Raw genomic sequence first — 19,680 nt, forward strand, 5'->3', positions numbered from 1 at the left:
ACAATTGACCAGTAGGGGGATTAGAAGCCAGTAAAGAGGTGGGTAATGGTACAGCTTATTTTCTACCTTCCCCAAGTGGACAACATTGGAAGTACCTAGGAGGTCACACACAGTTTTCACCCTTACTGTAGGCAGGGGCAAACAAGACATGGAAAGGGGGATACCTAGTCAGTTGTCCAACTGAATGTAATTCAACTGAAATGTGTCTTCCGCATTTAACCCAACCCCTCTGAATCAGAGAGGTGCGGGGGGCTGCCATAATCGACAATCCACGTCTTCGGGACCCGGGGGAACAGTGGGTTTAATGCCTTGCTCAGGGGCGGAACGACAGATTACCTTGTCAGCTCGGAAGTGTTTTCTTTTTAAAAATGTAATTTTGAATTACAGGTAAATATAATATTTTACTCCTTAGTGGGAAATGGAGGTTCCTGTATTTACCATCTGCAATAATTTTTGGTTGATCAGTACAGTAATGTAATTAATTCCAAATATTAATAAAGCAGAGAACTGTTTCAGTAGCCTACATGTCTCATTAATATGTGTGCATTGATGTGACCCACAAAATGAAAACATGCATGGTGTCTTTATACAGTAAGATATGTAGCCATGACCTCTTGCTTAGGTTAGTTGTCCATCATTTATAATTATAAACCTCCCATTGACATTGACACGCCTAAAACAGTTGGTCTTTATGTTGTAACAGACGTCATGTGTTTGAAAGGGTAGCAGGGCTCTTCCGAGACACTTGTTCCATGCTTTGACACTCCCTCCAGTGTTATGGCAAGGTACAGCAATATGGCAAGACAAAAATTATTTTTATTTTACTAAGCAAGTGACGGCCTTCACTGGCCAACGTTGGGCCAATTGTGCGCCGCCCTATGGGACTCCCAATCACGGCAGGTTGTGATACAGCCTGGAATTTAACCAGGGTGTCTGTTGTGACGCCTCAAGCACTGAGATGCAGTGCCTTAGACCACTGCGCCACACGGGAGAATTCACCTTGATATTTCTGCAGTGACGCATGGGGTGAAGTAGCCCAGGTTTGGGCTAATTATACACAGTGGTAATAATTACATTGAAGTAAATCCCTTGCAAGTAGAACTTGTGTTTTGCATGCAGCAAAGCAAGCACAACTTCAAAGGATCAATGCAAATAGGAGACGTGTCCACACACACACGACTGTCAAAATATGCTTTTGAAATTGACAGAATTCCCCAGCCCCAACTGGTGGCGGAGCTGCAGGTTTTAACGAATGATCCTTTAGGATCGTTTAAAGAGCAAGTTAAGATTCAGCTGCGTCCTAGTACTGAATCAAAGCATTTTCAATTGAACTGCTTTTGATTATTGGCAGAAAAAATAACCGTTTCTACATTTACATTTATGTTATAAAATCTGAGAGAAAAAAAATGTCATCTGATGTCAGAATCCTAAAATAGTCAAAACAATTGAATATAGATAAGGGCACCTTACCTCCAGCGGCTAACGAGAGCAGCCTAGCTTGTTCTGAGTAGCCTACTTGCTGTGGAGAAGTATTTTTATTTGCTGTAGAGGAGCCTGCTAATTATAGGACCTGATGCACGTCACGTCTGCAAGTGAAGACAATAATCAAACACTCCCATGAAAGTCCACAATTCCTCATAATATGATAAATACACACAGAACCTGCTACAATGTTATTTGTTTAACATTATGTTAAGACTTTTCAAAATGCCGGTTATTCATTAGAAATCTGTGCTAGATAATATCCTGATGTATCAATGCAGTTTTGTGCCGTTTCACTCATTTCAACATTAAACTTAAGTTATAAAAAAATATATTCAAAGAATTGTATTCATGTATTTATTTCCAGATCAGATTTATCCTTGTCTGACCAAGTAGAGAGATGTTATTGTGAGTGGACACACTACAGATATTACAGTATACCCTCTTAACATGTTGAGGATGTATCTGTCGCAAAGATTGTGTAACGTAAATAAATAACATGTCCAAAATGCTTTATTGTTGCGAGTAGTTTAGGCTTATATTGTTTGCGCTTGTCCAATTCATTGAAGGTTATTAAGAAGATATGATTAGCGAACTCATTAGGGAAGGTATTTTGTAATTAATGTGGCTAGATTTCGTTAGCTGAGGAATGCAGAAATCCAACATGTCCTGAACAATCCTTTCCTTCTTAATCACGATGTGTTGACAGATACTGTGCTCAGAGCTGTGGCCTCTCTTTATAAAGACCGGTGACACTTTTAGTGCTGATATCTCAGGAATCCCACTGCCTCAGTTATTGCAGTTGAGTGACTTTGATTTTTATTCATTATTGCTTAACAGTTTACAGAAAAACTGATGAAATGCAGAATTTACATTAATAAAAAAATTGCATAGAAAATAGTGTGTGTAAGCCAAAGGTGGGATGTTAAAGAATAATGAGACGTAGGCCTAGCTGTTGCTGTCTCACAAAGTTGATGTGTAACCTTAGCCGGAACGTTCCACAATCTTTATAGAGGGTGCCAATAATTTTGTACCTGACTATGTGTAGGAGGTGTCTTTAATAATGGGGATGTAGCTGTTGCTGTCTCTCAACTTGATGGTTTGTGAGGCGTAACCTTAACTCTGTCGTATTTACACCACATTGTTTCCCTTCCTTTGTCCTTCAGTACAAATATAACCCAGTGAAATTCCTGACCAGAGTGCCTTTCTCTGATTGAGGTGGACAGTGTGTGAAGTACATTGATATCTGATCTAGATTAGGTGCTATAAGTGTTTTATCAGAGATTAATCCTACCACATGCCTGATTGTCCAGGTCATGGAAATTAAACTCTTGTTGAGAAGCATTCACTACAAGTGAAGGGATTTGGGGGAATGACAAGTAGCTGAGAATGTCGATGCTGATCTTCAATTAATTTGGGGGTAATAGGTCGATTTCAATAACATACCACAGTGAGGTGTAGAGCGTTTGATTTGCCTGCTCAAAATGTTTAGAATGACAGGAAATTAGCTTTTAAAATGGAAAAATATTCTCTCAGCTTCATGTCAAAATGTGTAGCATAGCAGGGGGGGGGCTTGCTCGAACCTTTGGGGGGGCTCGTGAAACGCCACGGTCTCTGATGACTAAATTACGGTAGATAACGTTAGCTAGCATTTACATTTACGAAAAACATAACATTACATACATAGCTACCGGTAGGAAACGTTCAAAGACACAGCTCACAGTGAGTGAATATATATTTTTTGTGCATAATTTTAATTCCTTACTGTTATCTCTGCAGACCATGACTAACGTCAGATAATTTACAACGTCTTGAGTGGCACCTTTCGAAACCCCCATTTCTCATTGGTTCCTTTCGAAACCCCCATTTCTCATTGGTTCCTTTCGAAACCCCCATTTCTTATTGGTTCATTTTGAAACCCCCACTTTTCCTGAGAGATGTTTGATCTGGACCCCAATCTGTGTTAAAGAGACCTACATCTCCGCTAAAACCGTTGACACCTGCGTGCCGTTTTCAAGGGATTGTTAAATGTTAACTATTTGGTTGTAATATAACCTCTTGAAGCGCATTGTCAGACCTACACTATTCAGTTTATTCCATGCAAAAAATTATTGCGCACATTGAGCTCTATCAGAGTTATACAGCAAGTAACTGCATGCTATTCGTGATGAGTAAACATCAATGATCATGTAATTTCAGATACGGATATCTCTCAATATTGGCCATCATTAATTGGATATTTGAGTGAAATAAAAAGTGAACTATACTTGACAACTATGAGTGATTTTGCTAAATGTCCCATCTTTTTTTAATCTCTGCCTGTCAAGCAGCAGAAGGGTATTTGCAGTGGTAACGTTAGTTGTACAGTTGTACAGTTGGCAAATAGTGGTAAGTGGACCTTATGTAGGCCTACCTAGCTAAATTAGCTCAAATGTTCCCCTTTTCAACATTGGGTTTAATTACGATTGCTGCTGACAGACATGATATAAGGCTACATTGTTTGATGGATCACATCAAATTGTCTAGCTATCTAAAATATCACGGCAGTATGGCTAGTTAACAAGCCAACTTTCAGGGGATAAACTTGCCATCTATAGTGGTGATGACAGTAGTCAGACAATTTTACCAGGACTAGGATTTGCCGATGTCAAGCTATTTCCCAAATCCTATAATCTCGGATGAAGCAAACAAAATTATGTTGTTTGCTTAGCTTCACGTATCTGAAATTACATGATCATTAATGTTAACTGATCATGAATAGCATATAGCTATTTGTTGTATAACTCTGATGATGGAGATACATTTGCGTAATTCTTTTGCATGGAATAATCGGAAAATAGATGATATTATAACCAAATAGTTCTAACATTTATTTAACAATCCCTTGAAAACGGCCAACCTGGTCTCAGAGCATTTCGCATTATTCTGTACGTAAATCTGAGACACTCAATTTAGTATGATATGTTGTGTTTGGCATGGTTACATACAGTGGCGATTTTAGCATGTACATCTTGGTGAGGCAAAAATATATAATTATGTGGGATGCATGCCCTCAAAGCCACTACACAACACTAAACAATACATTAATTGCACTATAACTGTGACAAATGGTGCCCACAAACTGTTAGGACCTAGATAAAGCTGTCCCAACAGCAGTCCATAAGGGGACGACAAGCAGATAAGAGGCAATCCAGAATTTCGATTAAGACATTAATGAGCGAGCTAGGACGGACATAGTTAATATAATTATTTGTTCAGCACTTTTGAAATGTACAGCAACAGAATTCAGAACATGAGCCGTTCTTACATTATTCTCCCTGAACACCAAGTCAGAACCGTATGATAAATAAAGGAGGCATATAAGCAGACAATGAAAGCTCTTACAATATTCAATGATTACATTTATCAAAAACAGGTTATAGGCTACATGTGCACCACCAAGTCAGAACAGTAGGCGAAATTAAGAAGTGAAAGTAGACCAAATGATTAGGGAGAGGCACATGGGCTACTAACAGCTTACTACACAGCATAACTTAGTATTACTTTCTTAGCTACAGTATACATTTCTCCCTGGAATATTACGTTGTTTATGCAGCAGCGTACAATACATTTTGGGACATAAGAATTTGAACATAAAGTAATTGGCTCAGTAGAACAGAATAAATATTTTAGCATAAGTATAATACAGGAAGGCACATTTTATATTTACACATGTATCAGGGAAGGGGTGATTGGGGGGCAAGTGTTTAAGTTGTGCAGTATTAGCAATAGTAAATAATAGTCTGGTAGCAGCAGTTGTGATGTGTGTCTCTGATGGCTTGTAGATAGAAACTGTCTCTAAGCCTGTTGGTGTCAGACCTCCAGCTTCAATACCATCTGCCAAACAGTAAGGGAGTATGAACAGCTCATGGCTGGGGTGTGTGGGACTCCCTGGATGGGAGCACGGTCCCGGTGATGTACTGGGCCGTCTTCACCACCCGCTGGAGAGCCTTTCAGTCGTGGACAGAGCAATTCCTGTACCAGGCCGTGATGCAAATGGTCAGTACGCTGTTGATGGTGCCTATAGTATTTGGAGTAGACCCCGAATGGCATGCTACATTTCTTCAGCCGCCTGAGGAAGTAGAGGCGTTGTTGCGCCCTCTTGACAAGAGGGGTGGTGTTGTTGGTCCATGTTAAGTCACCGGTGATGTGGACGCCGATTAACTTAAAACTGCTGACTCTGCTGCAATCCCGTTTATGTGGAACGGGCTGTTCCCTCTACTTCCTCAAGACAACAATCAACTCCTTTGTTTTGCTGACTTTGAGGGAGAAGTTGTTGTCCTGGCTACACAATGCCAGTTCACTTGCCTCTTCCTTAAAGGTTGACTCGTTGTTGTTGATTATCAGGCCTACAACCGTTTATGTCGTCAGCAAACTTGATGGAGTTGGTGTGGTGCAAATCCACACAGTGGTGGGTGAACAGGGAGTACAGCAGAGGGCTGAGGACACACCCCTGGGGGGACCCCTGCGTTAAGAGTCATTGTGGAGGAGGTGTTGTTGCCAATCCGCACAGCCTGTGGTCTGCCCGTCAGGAAGTCCAGGATCCAGTTGCAGAGGGTAGTGTTCGGACACAAAGCTTTTGAGCTTGGAGGGTACAACAGTGTTGAATGCTGAACTATATTTACTCTTTTGAGAGTTTTCCTTACGTCAACCCTGGGAGAGTGAAAACACCTAGTCGTCCAGAGCAGCGAGAGTCTTCCTTAATGGCTCGGTATTGTCTGGTCATCCAGAGCAGCGAGAGTCTTCCTGGATGGCTCGGTATTGTCTGGTCGTCCAGAGCAGCGAGAGTCTTCCTGGATGGCTCGGTATTGTCTGGTCGTCCAGAGCAGCGAGAGTCTTCCTGGATGGCTCGGTAGTCCATGATAGCTTGTAGTCCATGATAGCCTGTAGTCCATGTTAGCCTGTAGTCCATGATAGCCTGTAGTCCATGATAGCTTGTAGCCTATTATAGCTTGTAGTCCATGATAGCCTGTAGTCCATGATAGCCTGTTGTCCATGATAGCCTGTAGTCCATGATAGCCTGTAGTCTATGATAGCCTGTAGTCCTTGATAGCCTGTAGTCCATGATAGCCTGTAGTCCATGATAGCCTGTAGTCCATGATAGCCTGTAGTCCATGATAGCCTGTAGTCCTTGATAGCCTGTAGTCCTTGATAGCCTGTAGTCCTTGATAGCCTGTAGTACATGATAGCCTGTAGTCCATGATAGCCTGTAGTCCATGATAGCCTGTAGTCCTTGATAGCCTGTAGTCCATGATAGCCTGTAGTCCATGATAGCCTGTAGTCCATGATAGCCTGTAGTCCTTGCCACATGCGTTGCGAGTCTGAGTTGTCAAACATCGATTCAAGTTTGAGATTGTATAATTTTTTTGCCCTAATGGATTTGCAGCGCTCGTACCAATCTTTATCAGAAACACTTTGAAACATCTCTACGTTGTTATCTGGGGGGGAAGATATGCGTAACAAAAAGTAAATGATACAATCTTAAAACCAATATCCAAGATCAATAGGATGATCTGTTAGCTTCCTGACAACAAGACCCTCTTCATCCATCAACACAGACAAGACAGACAACAACCCATTGTTTACTTAACATTTTATTTTTTGTTTCAATCAGGTTATTAGAGTTATTAACATAATTACATTGCTGTTATTGCTTAATAGATCATCTTAAGGAGCCAGCAATGTCTAACAACATATTACTGTCGTCAAGTTACTCATAGTTATTATCATCATCAATAATATCCATATTATTATTAGATTTGTTTAGTGCATTTTAAAGAAACTACCAAAGACCTGCAGTGGGAGGTGTCTCTTTTCCCCTTCCTAACTTCAAACCCCATTCAGTCCCCCCCCCCCCCCCCCCCCTCCCAAATAAGACATACAGGACCAAATCCTTGCGACAAGGTGCCTGTTATACACATCACCATCACTCTATTATAGTGAGTTCCTGTATTCTAAACGGAGAAATACATAGCCCAGGTCTGGAAACAGCCCTTAGACCTTACCCCCTAGCCTAGGGCCAAGATGCTTGTGGAGATCTGAGAGGATCAGAAAGGTATAAGCAATATCGTAATAGCTTCACCATGCCGCATGATAAGCTGGATGGATTGTTGTACCTAGCCAATCCTTTCAGATCAGTGCCTAAGGGGTGGGGGCTTGGCCTGGTTTCTGGACGCGGCTATAATTCAATGCTGCAAACTGTTCACGGTATTTCCCCACAATAATATTTAGCGTAGAACTGATACAATATAGAAATGTGTGTCCATTTTCTACCATACATTTCTATCTATCAAAAGGTTTTCAGCTCTGAATGCACAGGCACGCTCCCTATGTCTTCAGTGAAGTCGAGTAAGACAGGTCTGACAGCCTAGACGATCAAGATGAATGACCCATAAACAGTACTGGCTCCAAGTCACATCTGGGAATTGAATTCATTTCGTTTTAGCACATCCAACCAAGTCCGAGGAACTACAGTACATTTAAATGTCACTTTCTCCATCTTTTGTTTTTCAACGGAAGGACTCTTGGGTTTGAGGAAGGAGCCTATTAGTATTTATTTAATGCAAGTTCAAAGTTTCACCAAACTACCCTCAAGTATAACGCTACTCATAAAGAATCTTCAATCAATATCATTTCCCCCAATGTCTTTAAGAGCAGTAGACAAAATTGCCCTCATCTTGTCTTAGTACGATGCTTTTCGACAATACAAAGTACCCTTTCAAAAACTTCCAGAAACAAAACTCCTACTGTTTTTTTTTTTAAATAAATAGATAACCTAGCATTCATAAAGTTAAAGAAACTACGTTGTAGGTATTTACAGGACCGTTTCCATAACATACCTGCCTCTACCTCCGTGAGCTGTGTGGGATGCCATACTCTGCCAGCTAATACACAAATCAAAAGGGCCTCTCTGATGGTGGCAGACGGGAGCATGGGCAGAACGCATCTGCTCCCTTTCCTGACACACAGGCCTTATGGGAAAGGTGAGGGGAGGTGTGGGTCCCTTCAACCACCCTCCTTCATTGACTCAGCACAACCATCTTCAGCAGACAGCTGACCCTCTTCTCCCTCGCCAGCTTCCTCTCCGCGACCTGCTGACACTCTGGGCTGGCGTTATGACATGCTAGGTCTCTGGGTTGGGGGTGGCCAGCAGGGGCACGTTGTCCCTCCTCCTCCGACCCAGCGAGGGGCGCCGGTACTGCTCCCCGTCGGCCAGCGTCTGGGGCAGCGGTTTCCTCTTGCTCTCGGGCAGCAGCAGGATGGAGAGCACGGCCAGCAGAGCCAGGGAGGAGTACACCACGTGGTGTAGGAAGTAGCCGTAGTGGTTGCGCAGGTCCATGAGCGGCGAGGTGAGCCGACCCACACAGCCCAGGGCCAACACCGTGCCCACGCCAATGCCCCTGGACGAGAGGGAAAAGTTCAAAGGTTAGTGATCTCCAAGAGGAAAGACGAGGATCAAGCCAAAAATGACATCCATTAATATGAATATTAGGCCTAAATAATACATCTAATACACGGAAACAAGCCTAGATGGGGAAGACTCGTGTGACAGTCTATGAGTTGCTGGTCCTTACCTGATGATGGTGGGCATGATCTCTGCTGTGAAGAGGACACAGAGAGAGGCAGCCGCCTGGGAGGAGAAGAGACCCATCACTGAGAACACGGTGATGGCCGCCTCACTTAGATCTGAGAGAAGGATAGGAGGGAGAGTTAACTTAGAACTGAGAGTTAATTTAGGACTGAACTCCACAGACTGACTGTCTGGCGATTACATCTGAAACTGAGACACGACTTTGACATTACTGCCACGGCAGTGTCCTTCATGAACTGGTATACCACCATTCAGCCACAAGGTGGTGCCATGCAAAAATAACCTGTGCTTCCTGTATTCAATGTCAATTGAGAAAATGATGGAGTCGTAACTACTTCATGACATGTGGTCTCCTATGAACTGAATTACATTTACCCTCTATGTATTCCAGGTGAGGACTATCTATGTGTACCTAACTATGTGTATTCCAGGTGAGGAGTAGGTAGAATTTGGCCCCTAACTATGTGTGTTCCAGGTGAGTAGGTAGAATTTGGCCCCTAACTATGTGTGTTCAAGGTGAGTAGGTAGAATTTGGCCCCTAACTATGTGTATTCCAGGTGAGGAGTAGGTAGAATTTGGCCCATACATTTTTGTATCCCAGGTGAGGGGTAGGTAGAATTTGGCCCTTAAGCACTGACACGGGATTATATGTTTTAGTGGATGAAAACATATCTGATCCTATATCAGTGGTTAAGGGACTATTTCTACAAAGCATTATGCCAATCCGTATTTGAAACAATAACAAAGTGGCCACCCCATCTCTGTTTTGGTAAAAAGCTGAGGGATAAGCCTGGATAAATGTAAACACTCAAATGCATAGACAGAGCTATGAATGCAAGGACTGACCATCAATGACATCAACATTATAGTTGTAACCATGTTTTAAGGTTATACAGTGATTGTTTACAAACTTTGAAGTAAAACAAGCTTATATTTTGGTTTCTGATGGGGTATAACAGTTGAACTAAGCTCATGAGGCATTTTAGTTATATTCTTCAAGATTCAATGGGTATAAATCATTAATTTACAAGTCCAAAAATGGGTGTAGTAACTAAGGATTCTACCTTGAACGCCAACTTACACTCCATCAGTCCGAGGAGAATCAGAGATGCCAGCCCTGTCATCGTCATGGCGAGGAGCAGGATACCACGTCGACCACACCTGTTCACGGTTGCCCATAACAACAGCCAGGCCCCTCCTCCCGCACAGACAGAGAGTAGATAGGTCCAATAGAAGCTGGGGGCAGTGCCTCTGACATCACCGCGGAACGAGCTGTAACAGTGACTAATGCCATGGGAAATGAACCTGACAGACAACAGGAGAAGATGGAGAGGGAGAATCATGGTCTGATTGGCAACTACTGTATGAATCCTATGGGTGCCAACCTGTAAAATGTTGATAGAAGCAAGGCCAAACCTTTACATGACACTATATGTAGCATACATACTACTATGATTGATTACCAAAATGTCGTTACATCTTATTAGTAAACGGTGTAGTTATTGTGTAGTTACACAAAGAAGTTAAACTTTCATGTACTGTATTTGTATTTATTAGGGGTCCCCATTAGTTCCTGCCAAGGCAGCAGCTACTCTTCCTGTGGTTTATTATGGATCCCCATTAGTTCCTGCCAAGGCAACAGCTACTCTTCCTGTGGTTTATTATGGATCCCCATTAGTTCCTGCCAAGGCAGCAGCTACTCTTCCTGGGGTTTATTATGGATCCCCATTAGTTCCTGCCAAGGCAGCAGCTACTCTTCCTGTGGTTTATTATGGATCCCCATTAGTTCCTGCCAAGGCAACAGCTACTCTTCCTGTGGTTTATTATGGATCCCCATTAGTTCCTGCCAAGGCAGCAGCTACTCTTCCTGTGGTTTATTATGGATCCCCATTAGTTCCTGCCAAGGCAACAGCTACTCTTCCTGTGGTTTATTATGGATCCCCATTAGTTCCTGCCAAGGCAGCAGCTACTCTTCCTGGGGTTTATTATGGATCCCCATTAGTTCCTGCCAAGGCAGCAGCTACTCTTCCTGTGGTTTATTATGGATCCCCATTAGTTCCTGCCAAGGCAACAGCTACTCTTCCTGTGGTTTATTATGGATCCCCATTAGTTCCTGCCAAGGCAGCAGCTACTCTTCCTGGGGTTTATTATGGATCCCCATTAGTTCCTGCCAAGGCAGCAGCTACTCTTCCTGTGGTTTATTATGGATCCCCATTAGTTCCTGCCAAGGCAACAGCTACTCTTCCTGGAGTCCAAACACATTAAGGCACTTACATTACATATAAAACAAAATATAGAACAGTACATCATATAACATTATTACACCACTGCATGTCTACTACTGGTAGACCTACTACTATTACTATGTGTGCAGCTAATTAAAGTCTGACATGTGAGGGCAAACTTCAAACAACACAGTTAGGTGACTTACGAGGTGAAGCCGAGCACACATATGTTTTTCCAGATGTTCCTGCTGTGTACGAGCTCTGGGAAGGACAGATGTGGGCGAGTAGAGGGAGATAGCTCGGAGTCCAGCTCTGAAATAATGACAAACACCACAAGTCACACTGGAGGCATGAGCAGAGAATTGTTTTTCTAATAAAAGTCATAAATCTCATGAAAAGACCCACACAAAAAAGACAAAATGGTTCCCACACACCTGTGAAGCTCTCGTCATCCCTCCCTCTATCTCTTCTTTCACTGAAGGAATTCAGATCAGCAGATCTCTCAGAGAGGAGGAGCCAGCGAGGAGACTCAGGAAATACTCCTGGAATACTGAAACAAAAACATGTTCATGTCATTTTCTCCTAGCTTCCTTCTAGGTTGAAGATAACAACGGTTAAGACAAGAGGGTTGTGATTAAGTCATAAGGCATGAGAATCCAGGGATTACCGTGTGATAACTCCTGATTAAGGGCTGTTCTTAGGAAGAATTTTAAATAATGGGACCAGCGATGCTAGTTAGCTTCCACATGGAATTATTAGGTTCTTCAACCTAGGATCCATCCCAAGCTATTCTCTCCCCTGGAACAGCAAAGTTCATATTTCATTTGCTCTGTGTTCAATTTACTATTTGCAATAAAAGGTCATGAGGAGTGTGGGAGGGACACTGCACCTTGAAGCCAAATGCTAATGTATTCTGACTTGAGTTAATGGCTAAAATCAATACAATGCCGGGATGCTCTCAGCAAGTCAGTTTGCATTTACTTCTTTAATGAAATGACTACCATATTCCCCTTCCCCTTGTCCATAAGTTACTATCCCGCAACACACACACACACACCCACACCCACACCCACACACTCACCCATAGGTGAGGAACAGAGAGAGTGGTGCAGCCCCAGTTCCAAGTAAGCCTCTCCAGGACTGGTAACCCAGAGCAAAACCCAGCAACAGCAGCTCCCCAGCAACTGTAGTTAGTCCTGCCACCATTGTGACTAACAGACGTAGTGAGGGGTCACAGAGTTCAAGACCTGTCAATCAAACACACAAGACAAAACAATGAATGATAACAAAAGATTGTCATCATGGCAGTAGACTTTTGATGCTTTTGTTAGAGCCTTTTGTACTATGGCTCTGTGTTTTGACCAATCATGTGACGTGCCTGGATTTGAACTTTTTTATTTTTTATTATCAAACTCCCTTTTTTCTCCATATGTCAGATGGTTCAGCACCATCCTCAGGAAATTGTTTTCATTTTTGGAGTTATTCTCATTTCTGGATAAGGCTTGAAATACAGAATAAAATTATGATATGTCACATGACTGCGCAATACACATGGCCCTAACTATGACACCAGTATCTGAGACTACTCCCGTGTGATGTAAAGGCCCTAACTATGACACCCGTATCTGAGACTACTCACGTGTGATGTAAAGCGTGAGGTAGACACCGGCGCTAGCAGCAGCCAGGCAAAAACGCATGACAATAAAGAATGGGGGAGCAGTAGAGACGCACACAAGCACGCCAAATACCACTGAGAGGGTCAGAGAGGTGAGTAGTGTCTTCAACCTGCCCAGTCTGAGGAAAACATAGAGAAGAGAAGATACAAAGCTCTGTTTTAGTAGTGCTTAAACACTGGCCGGTTTCATGGAAAGTAAATTCAGATATAGGCCTCTTAAAAACAGGTTTAAAACCCAAGTTAACAGTCCTGGTTTATTGAGTCCAAGAATAAAGAAAGTAAATAACCAGGGTCATTTCCATGTAAATACATAGTTATTTAGGGACATTTAGTCTAGAAATATATGTAAACAATGTTCATTCAAGCACATTTCTTGATTCAAGTGCAGCCCAGGCCTGAGTCTGGATTCAAGTGCAGCCCAGGCTTGAGTCTGGATTCAAGTACAGCCCAGACCTGAGTCTGAAACTGTCGTTGAAAGCTTAATTTGATGATCTTAATGAACTGAATCTTGTTGGCTAATTACATTTGCTTCATCTCACTTTAAACCCTTCGTATTTCTCAGCTCGTCTCACCTGTCAGCTGCAAAGCCCAGTCCCAGGCATCCTGTCAGAACGCCCAGGATGAAGGACACCTCTTCGACTGGGACCAGCCAGTACTGACCACACACCAAATCCCACTGGGAGAGGAGAGGAAAACAACGAGGTGGGAAACCAACAGAAGAATACAGAAAGGGAAGAAACAGTTAAACATTTTATGTTATGCACAATCACTCCATCAATAGGCCATTTTTCCAGATCATACAATTTTTTTTACATTTCAACCAAACTACAGTATATATAAAATGTGATTTCAATAATTTCCTTTCAGTGTTTGAAATGACTTGAGTGTGACTTTGTTATTACATCTCAAGAGCTCTGTATTTTCTACTGTTGAAAGCTAAGTGATTATAATTATCTACAGAGATAGCATCGTTTTTGGGCACAGTCAGGGAGCTGCTGCTAACAATACCTTATGTTACTGGAACCTATGCAGGGACGCATAAAAGCCTGTCAAATACTATCACTCATCCTCACTGGTCGGCATAGATGCACTGTATAGTAACCTCACACATGAAAGCATAGCGGATGAGGTGCTTGGTTTGGGAGAAAATAAAAAATGCCAAACCTGCACACAAACAAGTTCACAAACTGCCCAAACCGGTTATAAACCTGACTCGAAAGCATTATAATGCCTTTGGCCGAAACCTTTGCCTTGCATTTTCCCCCTCTTATAGTAAACGTCCTCATGTCAAAGGAGCATATAGGCTGCCATGGTGATACGAGACAGCTGAAAGGGGCATATAGGTTGCCATGGCGATACGAGACAGCTGCTTAAAGGTGCTTCGTTCAGTATTTCACTGAAGCCTTATTGAATAAAAGCGGTGCGCTGATCAGAGCTTTTCTGGCCTCCGTGAGAAGTTACTGAAGAAGCACCGTGGCGTTATACAGGTGGAGTAAAGGTAAAAAATACACTCTGACACCAACCACTAAATCAGGCCTTGTGTCTATGAAAAGACTAACTGAATGATATTCCTGCCGTCTATAGGTGCATGGAGCCACCGTTGCAGTAGTCTGTCTCTTCAGTTAGAGTGACTCCTTGAGACCAGTGTATGTTCAGTTAACCACAGAGGGCAACAGGCCCACAGAACAGCTTACAGAAGAAGCATTGGGTATGCCACCCGCGCTACCACGCATTGGAATTCAAAACAAATAGAGAGTCGGTCCACAGCGAGCCAATTGAGAGCTTAAGACAATCCATGGAAGAATTGGGCGTGGTGGACATTTGTCAAGAGTTCTGCCAAAGACATTAGGCCTGGTGCGTCATAAGGCATTGTAGAACAAGTACACACAACAGTAAATGAAGAAAGGCAGGATGAGTTTGGTTGTACATTTCCCATTACTTCCCTCTATTATTAACATAGGCTCACTATTTATAACATAGGCCTACTTCATCAAAGCTGTGTTAATGGTGAAAGCGTTTTTTTACTGTTGCCGTGATTTTGACAGTTACTTACAGGCAGCTCATTGGCAAGTAAGTTTTTTTTTTTTTTCCTTCATATTACAGTACACCTACTGTAATCTAATTACGGTATCAAAGCAAGTACCGTGTAATGACACACAGTACACTACTGTAAAATGTATTATATTATATTGTTTAAAAAAAAAAGTAAATACAACTGTAATCGGAATGAATGGATCAATGGATGAAATTCATTGAGGGGAGGGGGTTTGTATTTCACAGTATTTGAATGTAATTACAAGGGATACACATTACAGCATATCTATAAATATGTGGGGTATTATATCACTTGCACTTCTAGAGGCCTTAACTTATTCGGGATCGGTGTCTCATCCACGGGACGGTTGAGATAATGTAGGCTAATGCGATTAGCATGAGGTTGTTAGTAACAAGAATATTTTCCAGGACATAGACATATCTAATATTGGCAGAAAGCTTAAATTCTTGTTAATCTAACTGCACTGTATAATTTACAGTAGTTATTACAGTGAAAGAATACCATGCTATTTTTTTGAGAGTGCACAGTTTTGAACTTGAAAAGTTATTAATAAACAAATTAGGCACATTTGGGCAGTCTTGATACAAAATGTTGAACTGAAATGCAATGGTTCATTGGATCAGTCAAATGTTGCACATACACTGCTGCCATCTAGTGGCCAAAATCTAAATTGCACCTGGGTTGGAATAATACATTATGGCCTTTCTCTTGCATTTCAAAGATGATGGTACAAAAAAAATACAATAAAACTGTTGTTTTTTTTCTTCGTATTATCTTTTACCAGATCTAATGTGTTATATTCTCCTACATTCATTTCACATGTCCACACACTTCAAAGTGTTTCCTTTCAAATGGTACCAAGAATATGCATATCCTTTCTTCAGGGCCTGAGCTACAGGCATTTAGATTTGGGTATGTCATTTTAGGCGAAAAAATTTAAAGAAAGGTGTGGATCCTTAAGAGGCCTTAAGAAAGTCTTCCAAACTGACAGTGACTACAGGGCAAATCAGACCAAAATAACATGCTCAACCATTTAATGTTTAAGACTTACTGCCACGCCAATTATGTCCCCTATACAAATTGATGGGGCACTATAACCACATAGGAGTTAAATTGGTACAGCATTCTCACTAACGGGTGCTACAAATATAGCCTCTTACAAAGGCATGTCTCAAAATATGTTAATGAGTCAACAATGCCAACAATACAATACTATGTACGCACTTTTGGTCAAAAGGTTTTTGGCACTCCAAAGATACGGTACGTTACTGTATTCTGTTGGGTGGATTACAGTACCATTCGAAATACAGCCATTCTTACCCCACCCACAACATTTTCCCATAACGCACCATCATTTACAGTACGCTGCAGTTAAATATTTCAAAGTCTTTTACCAATGCTAATACCAAAAATTACTGTAGAAATTACCGTTTTCTGTTACAGTGCATGTAAGGGTATCAGAACTTCACTGAAGAATGCATTGTATCATTGTTAAACAATCATTCCCTGCTCCCCTAGGAGCTACATGGATTCTGAGACCGGGAATTACAAACTAATCAAGGAAACAATGAAGCCGACAAAGTTCCTTGAGGTACCTCGGTAACAATGTTAATCCTCAAGCCTTCTGTGACATTGTAGTCCCAGCCAGCTTCACAGTTTTCCACCCCGGACTGGGTACCGTTGATAAACTGCTTGCACTGAGACAGCCCCCCGCTGTCCCCCACTCTGTCCCCCTTCTCCCAGGGCAGGGAGGCGTTAAGGACGGCAGGCAAGGGTCCCGGGAGGCGGCAGTGGTGGGGTGAGGTGAGGGTAAGCAGGGAGTCCGAGGAGAGAAGGAAGGCCAGGAAGAGATTGGGCAGGATGGAGAGACCGATGAGCATCCTCTGCTTCTTCCTCCCCAGGGCCAGGACCATCACCTCCCCTGTGGGAGGCAGGGAGGGGGGATGTGGGAGCGAGGAGGAGGGAGTGGGAGATGAGGGAGTGGGAGAGGAGGGGAGGGAGGAAGGGGGAGGCGGACAGGGGGAAGGGGAGGGGAGGGGGGACTCAGGTGATGTCATGACTGAGGGCCAGAGAGGCTGTGGTCACTTCTTAGATGGACTGGGAAATATGGGGTATATCTGTGGTGGGAAAACATACACAAATATTGACAAGCTTGGATTCACCATTACTACTTTCTCCAAAATATATTATTAGCTACAGTATACAGTTCACCTGCAGAATAAGAATAAATAGCTCCGTGAATGGATCTGCTTTCTTATTTATCTACAGACTTGAACAGTCCGTTTTACAACTTTCACCTGTGCAAGGGGAATCACCAATATAACCCTGTTACACTTGCATACTTAACTAATCACAAAGTCTGGCAAATGATATCTCCAATCAATCCCATAAAAGAGCGTAGAGGGAGCAATGCCAACCGCATGACATAATGTTTAGCCAAATATTCGATTGGCGGAAATACCCATTTTATTACTGGGTAAAAAATAGAAAACGTTTTTATCTGTAGCATGACTATAACACGTGTAAGAAATACGTTGTACGGTTATATTTTATAGCCCAAGATCATGGAAGGTTTTTGGACACGTCTATACTATCAGCCATAAGGGCATGGTCCATTATACTGGCAAGGCCATGAACTAGGCTACTGCTAAAGGAATGAAGTTACATAATAGCTTTTTCAGACAGGGGGAAAGTACTGCATCGAAGGAAAAGAGCCAACGCATATTTTAAGAGGTTTTGAGCAACACACACAAAGCACCAGAAAATAAAAATACCTAACATTATTGTGTAACATTGTAACATGAATAAAACTGGCATGGTGGTGACATAATCGGTCACTGAAACAAACGCACTCACGCATCTGCCCGGGGCAGACAGCAAAACACATTATTTTGTAAATATACAATATTGTCACAGGCTGTGTGGCATGGGGACAGTTGCAGCAAAATCAATGACGTACCCCTTTCCAGTATTATTATAGTCGTCGGATATTATAATAAATCCACTGGGTTAACGATTGCCCATTGTCACTTCCGAACGTCCGTTTTGGGAAATCCAAAACATTGAAGGGGATAAAGGGAACAGTTCCAAATTGAGTTGAAATTTCACCGCATTATCTCAACTCTTCCTATGCGTCTTCTCTCTGTCGGCTTTGGCTATTATTCCATCCTGTGATATATAGGCTTCTGTCCCGGGGTGGTGTTATATGAAGCACTGGAAACTAAAGTCCTGTCAGAGAAGATAACGCAGGGCTTCAACATTGACACCCACTGAAACCTACTTTAGGAAGCAATCCGTTTTGCTGTATTGGCAGACAGGTTGATGCTCGACTTCTACCGTCCCTGATTTCTAACATTGTTGCTCGACCGAAGTATATGTCCGCCGACATGAAACAAAGAAATTCAATATTAATGTATTATTTCTGACATCATCTTAAAGGGGACGGGTCACATAACTGCTGGCTGGCTGGCTGAACGAGGCGAACCGATCATTTCTGTCTCTGGGACAAAGAGAGGGTGGAAAACTGCATTGGTAGAAGCGATCTCCAGACTCGTGAGAAATCGGATGTAGTCGTTGAGGGGACGTCCCCAGCTTTCACTGCAAATTGAGTCATCTGCCGCATGGAGGGGCCATACATCACAGATTATTCTCAAAGTTGAAAGAGCTCACATTATGCGCTGTATTATAAATGGACTGTCCAGATTATTTTGTCATTTGCATGGAGAGCATATTGTAGATATTCCCTTCGTGCCTCTACCCTTGGGCACACTGTGCCGTCCTACTTCTCACACCAGTGTAGCCTGACCAGGTCTCGAACACAGGTCTGAACCTCTTGAAGATATCATAAAGTGATCATTAGGTCGTGTAGTTACCCATTCCTTCTTTAAGTGCGTCCCCTGCTATATTCGAACAAGTCACTTAGGATCATACCGTTGGTACACGCATTTGATGGCTGCACTTGGGTCAGAGCCGGTCCCTGCCATTCTGCTACCATAGGTGAAACCAAAAAAATGCCTCTCCCTGCAAAACTAGAATAGTCCCAGTAAGCAAAATGAAGTTGAAAAGACGTTTAAAAAAATACGGATTTTCTGTACTTTGATATCAGGTACATTTTCGGTTCTAAATTAAAGTTGAAAATACTTATTTTCCGGATGTTGAAAATACGTATTTCACAGACGTTGAAAATATGAATTTTCCGGGTGTTGAAATCAGGCTCATTTTTGGTTCTGAATTAAATGTAAAAACAAGTGATTTATATATGTCTATGTTTGTCCAGACAGGACAAAATCTGAACCAAACATAGACATAATATGATTCATTCAGATTTGGCCCGCAGCAAAATGTGGATATCAAGGCGGGTCCTGAACTGCAACAAAAAAGATGTCCAGAAGGCGTCGGAGTCTGTCCGTGCTTACTGAGTTGTAGGCAACACTGTTGCCTGAAATTTAATTTTATGAATGCCCATCTATCAAATAACATTTTATTTGTCACATACACATGGTTAGCAGATGTTAATGCAAGTGTAGCGAAATGCTTGTGTGCTTCTAGTTCCGACCATTGCAGTAATTTCTAATAAGTAATTTAACAATTTCACAATTACCTTATACACACA

At 42.2% G+C, this 19,680-nt stretch overlaps 1 protein-coding gene and 1 long non-coding RNA gene across 3 annotated transcripts in view; one reads left to right on the forward strand and one right to left on the reverse strand.

Annotated features, from left to right (window-relative positions):
* The window catches only part of LOC149979464 (uncharacterized), a 32,139-nt gene extending 18,476 nt beyond the window's left edge, over positions 1–13,663 (forward strand). Inside the window, exon 3 of the long non-coding RNA XR_016484338.1 lies at positions 13,575–13,663. This is a non-coding gene — a long non-coding RNA (uncharacterized LOC149979464). The remainder of the gene's footprint in view (positions 1–13,574) is intronic.
* On the reverse strand, positions 7,100–19,225 carry LOC110535215 (solute carrier family 22 member 17). 2 transcript variants are annotated; one of them, XR_016484337.1, is made up of 10 exons: positions 18,028–19,225; positions 16,664–17,185; positions 13,585–13,688; positions 12,977–13,131; positions 12,419–12,584; positions 11,772–11,887; positions 11,544–11,649; positions 10,177–10,417; positions 9,096–9,207; positions 7,100–8,921 (listed from the first exon to the last, which is right to left on the reverse strand). XR_016484337.1 is itself a non-coding variant. In XM_021620084.3 (10 exons), exons 2-10 carry the CDS (start codon positions 17,123–17,125, stop codon positions 8,645–8,647), a joined length of 1,722 nt encoding a protein of 573 aa, XP_021475759.2. In that variant the 5' UTR covers positions 17,126–17,185; positions 18,028–19,225; the 3' UTR covers positions 7,100–8,644. The 2 variants fall into 2 exon arrangements, 1 of the variants encoding a protein (XP_021475759.2); XM_021620084.3 differs by having other exon boundaries at positions 10,194–10,417.
* Between the last annotated feature and the right edge of the window lie 455 nt (positions 19,226–19,680).

Source organism: Oncorhynchus mykiss, chromosome 11 (assembly GCF_057628025.1).
Source record: "Oncorhynchus mykiss isolate SJ-2025 chromosome 11, ASM5762802v1, whole genome shotgun sequence".
NCBI classification, from domain to species: domain Eukaryota; kingdom Metazoa; phylum Chordata; class Actinopteri; order Salmoniformes; family Salmonidae; genus Oncorhynchus; species Oncorhynchus mykiss.

Bases quoted from the DNA above. Each gene is read 5' to 3' on its own strand.
- LOC110535215 (XM_021620084.3), bottom strand. From the start codon at position 17,125: ATGACATCACCTGAGTCCCCCCTCCCCTCCCCTTCCCCCTGTCCGCCT. The intron at 13,132-13,584 runs GTGAGACGAGCT...TGTTTTCCTCAG, and splicing joins CTGGGCTTTGCAGCTGACAG to ACTGGGCAGGTTGAAGACAC. The intron at 12,585-12,976 runs GTGAGTAGTCTC...TTTGATTGACAG, and splicing joins CCTCACGCTTTACATCACAC to GTCTTGAACTCTGTGACCCC.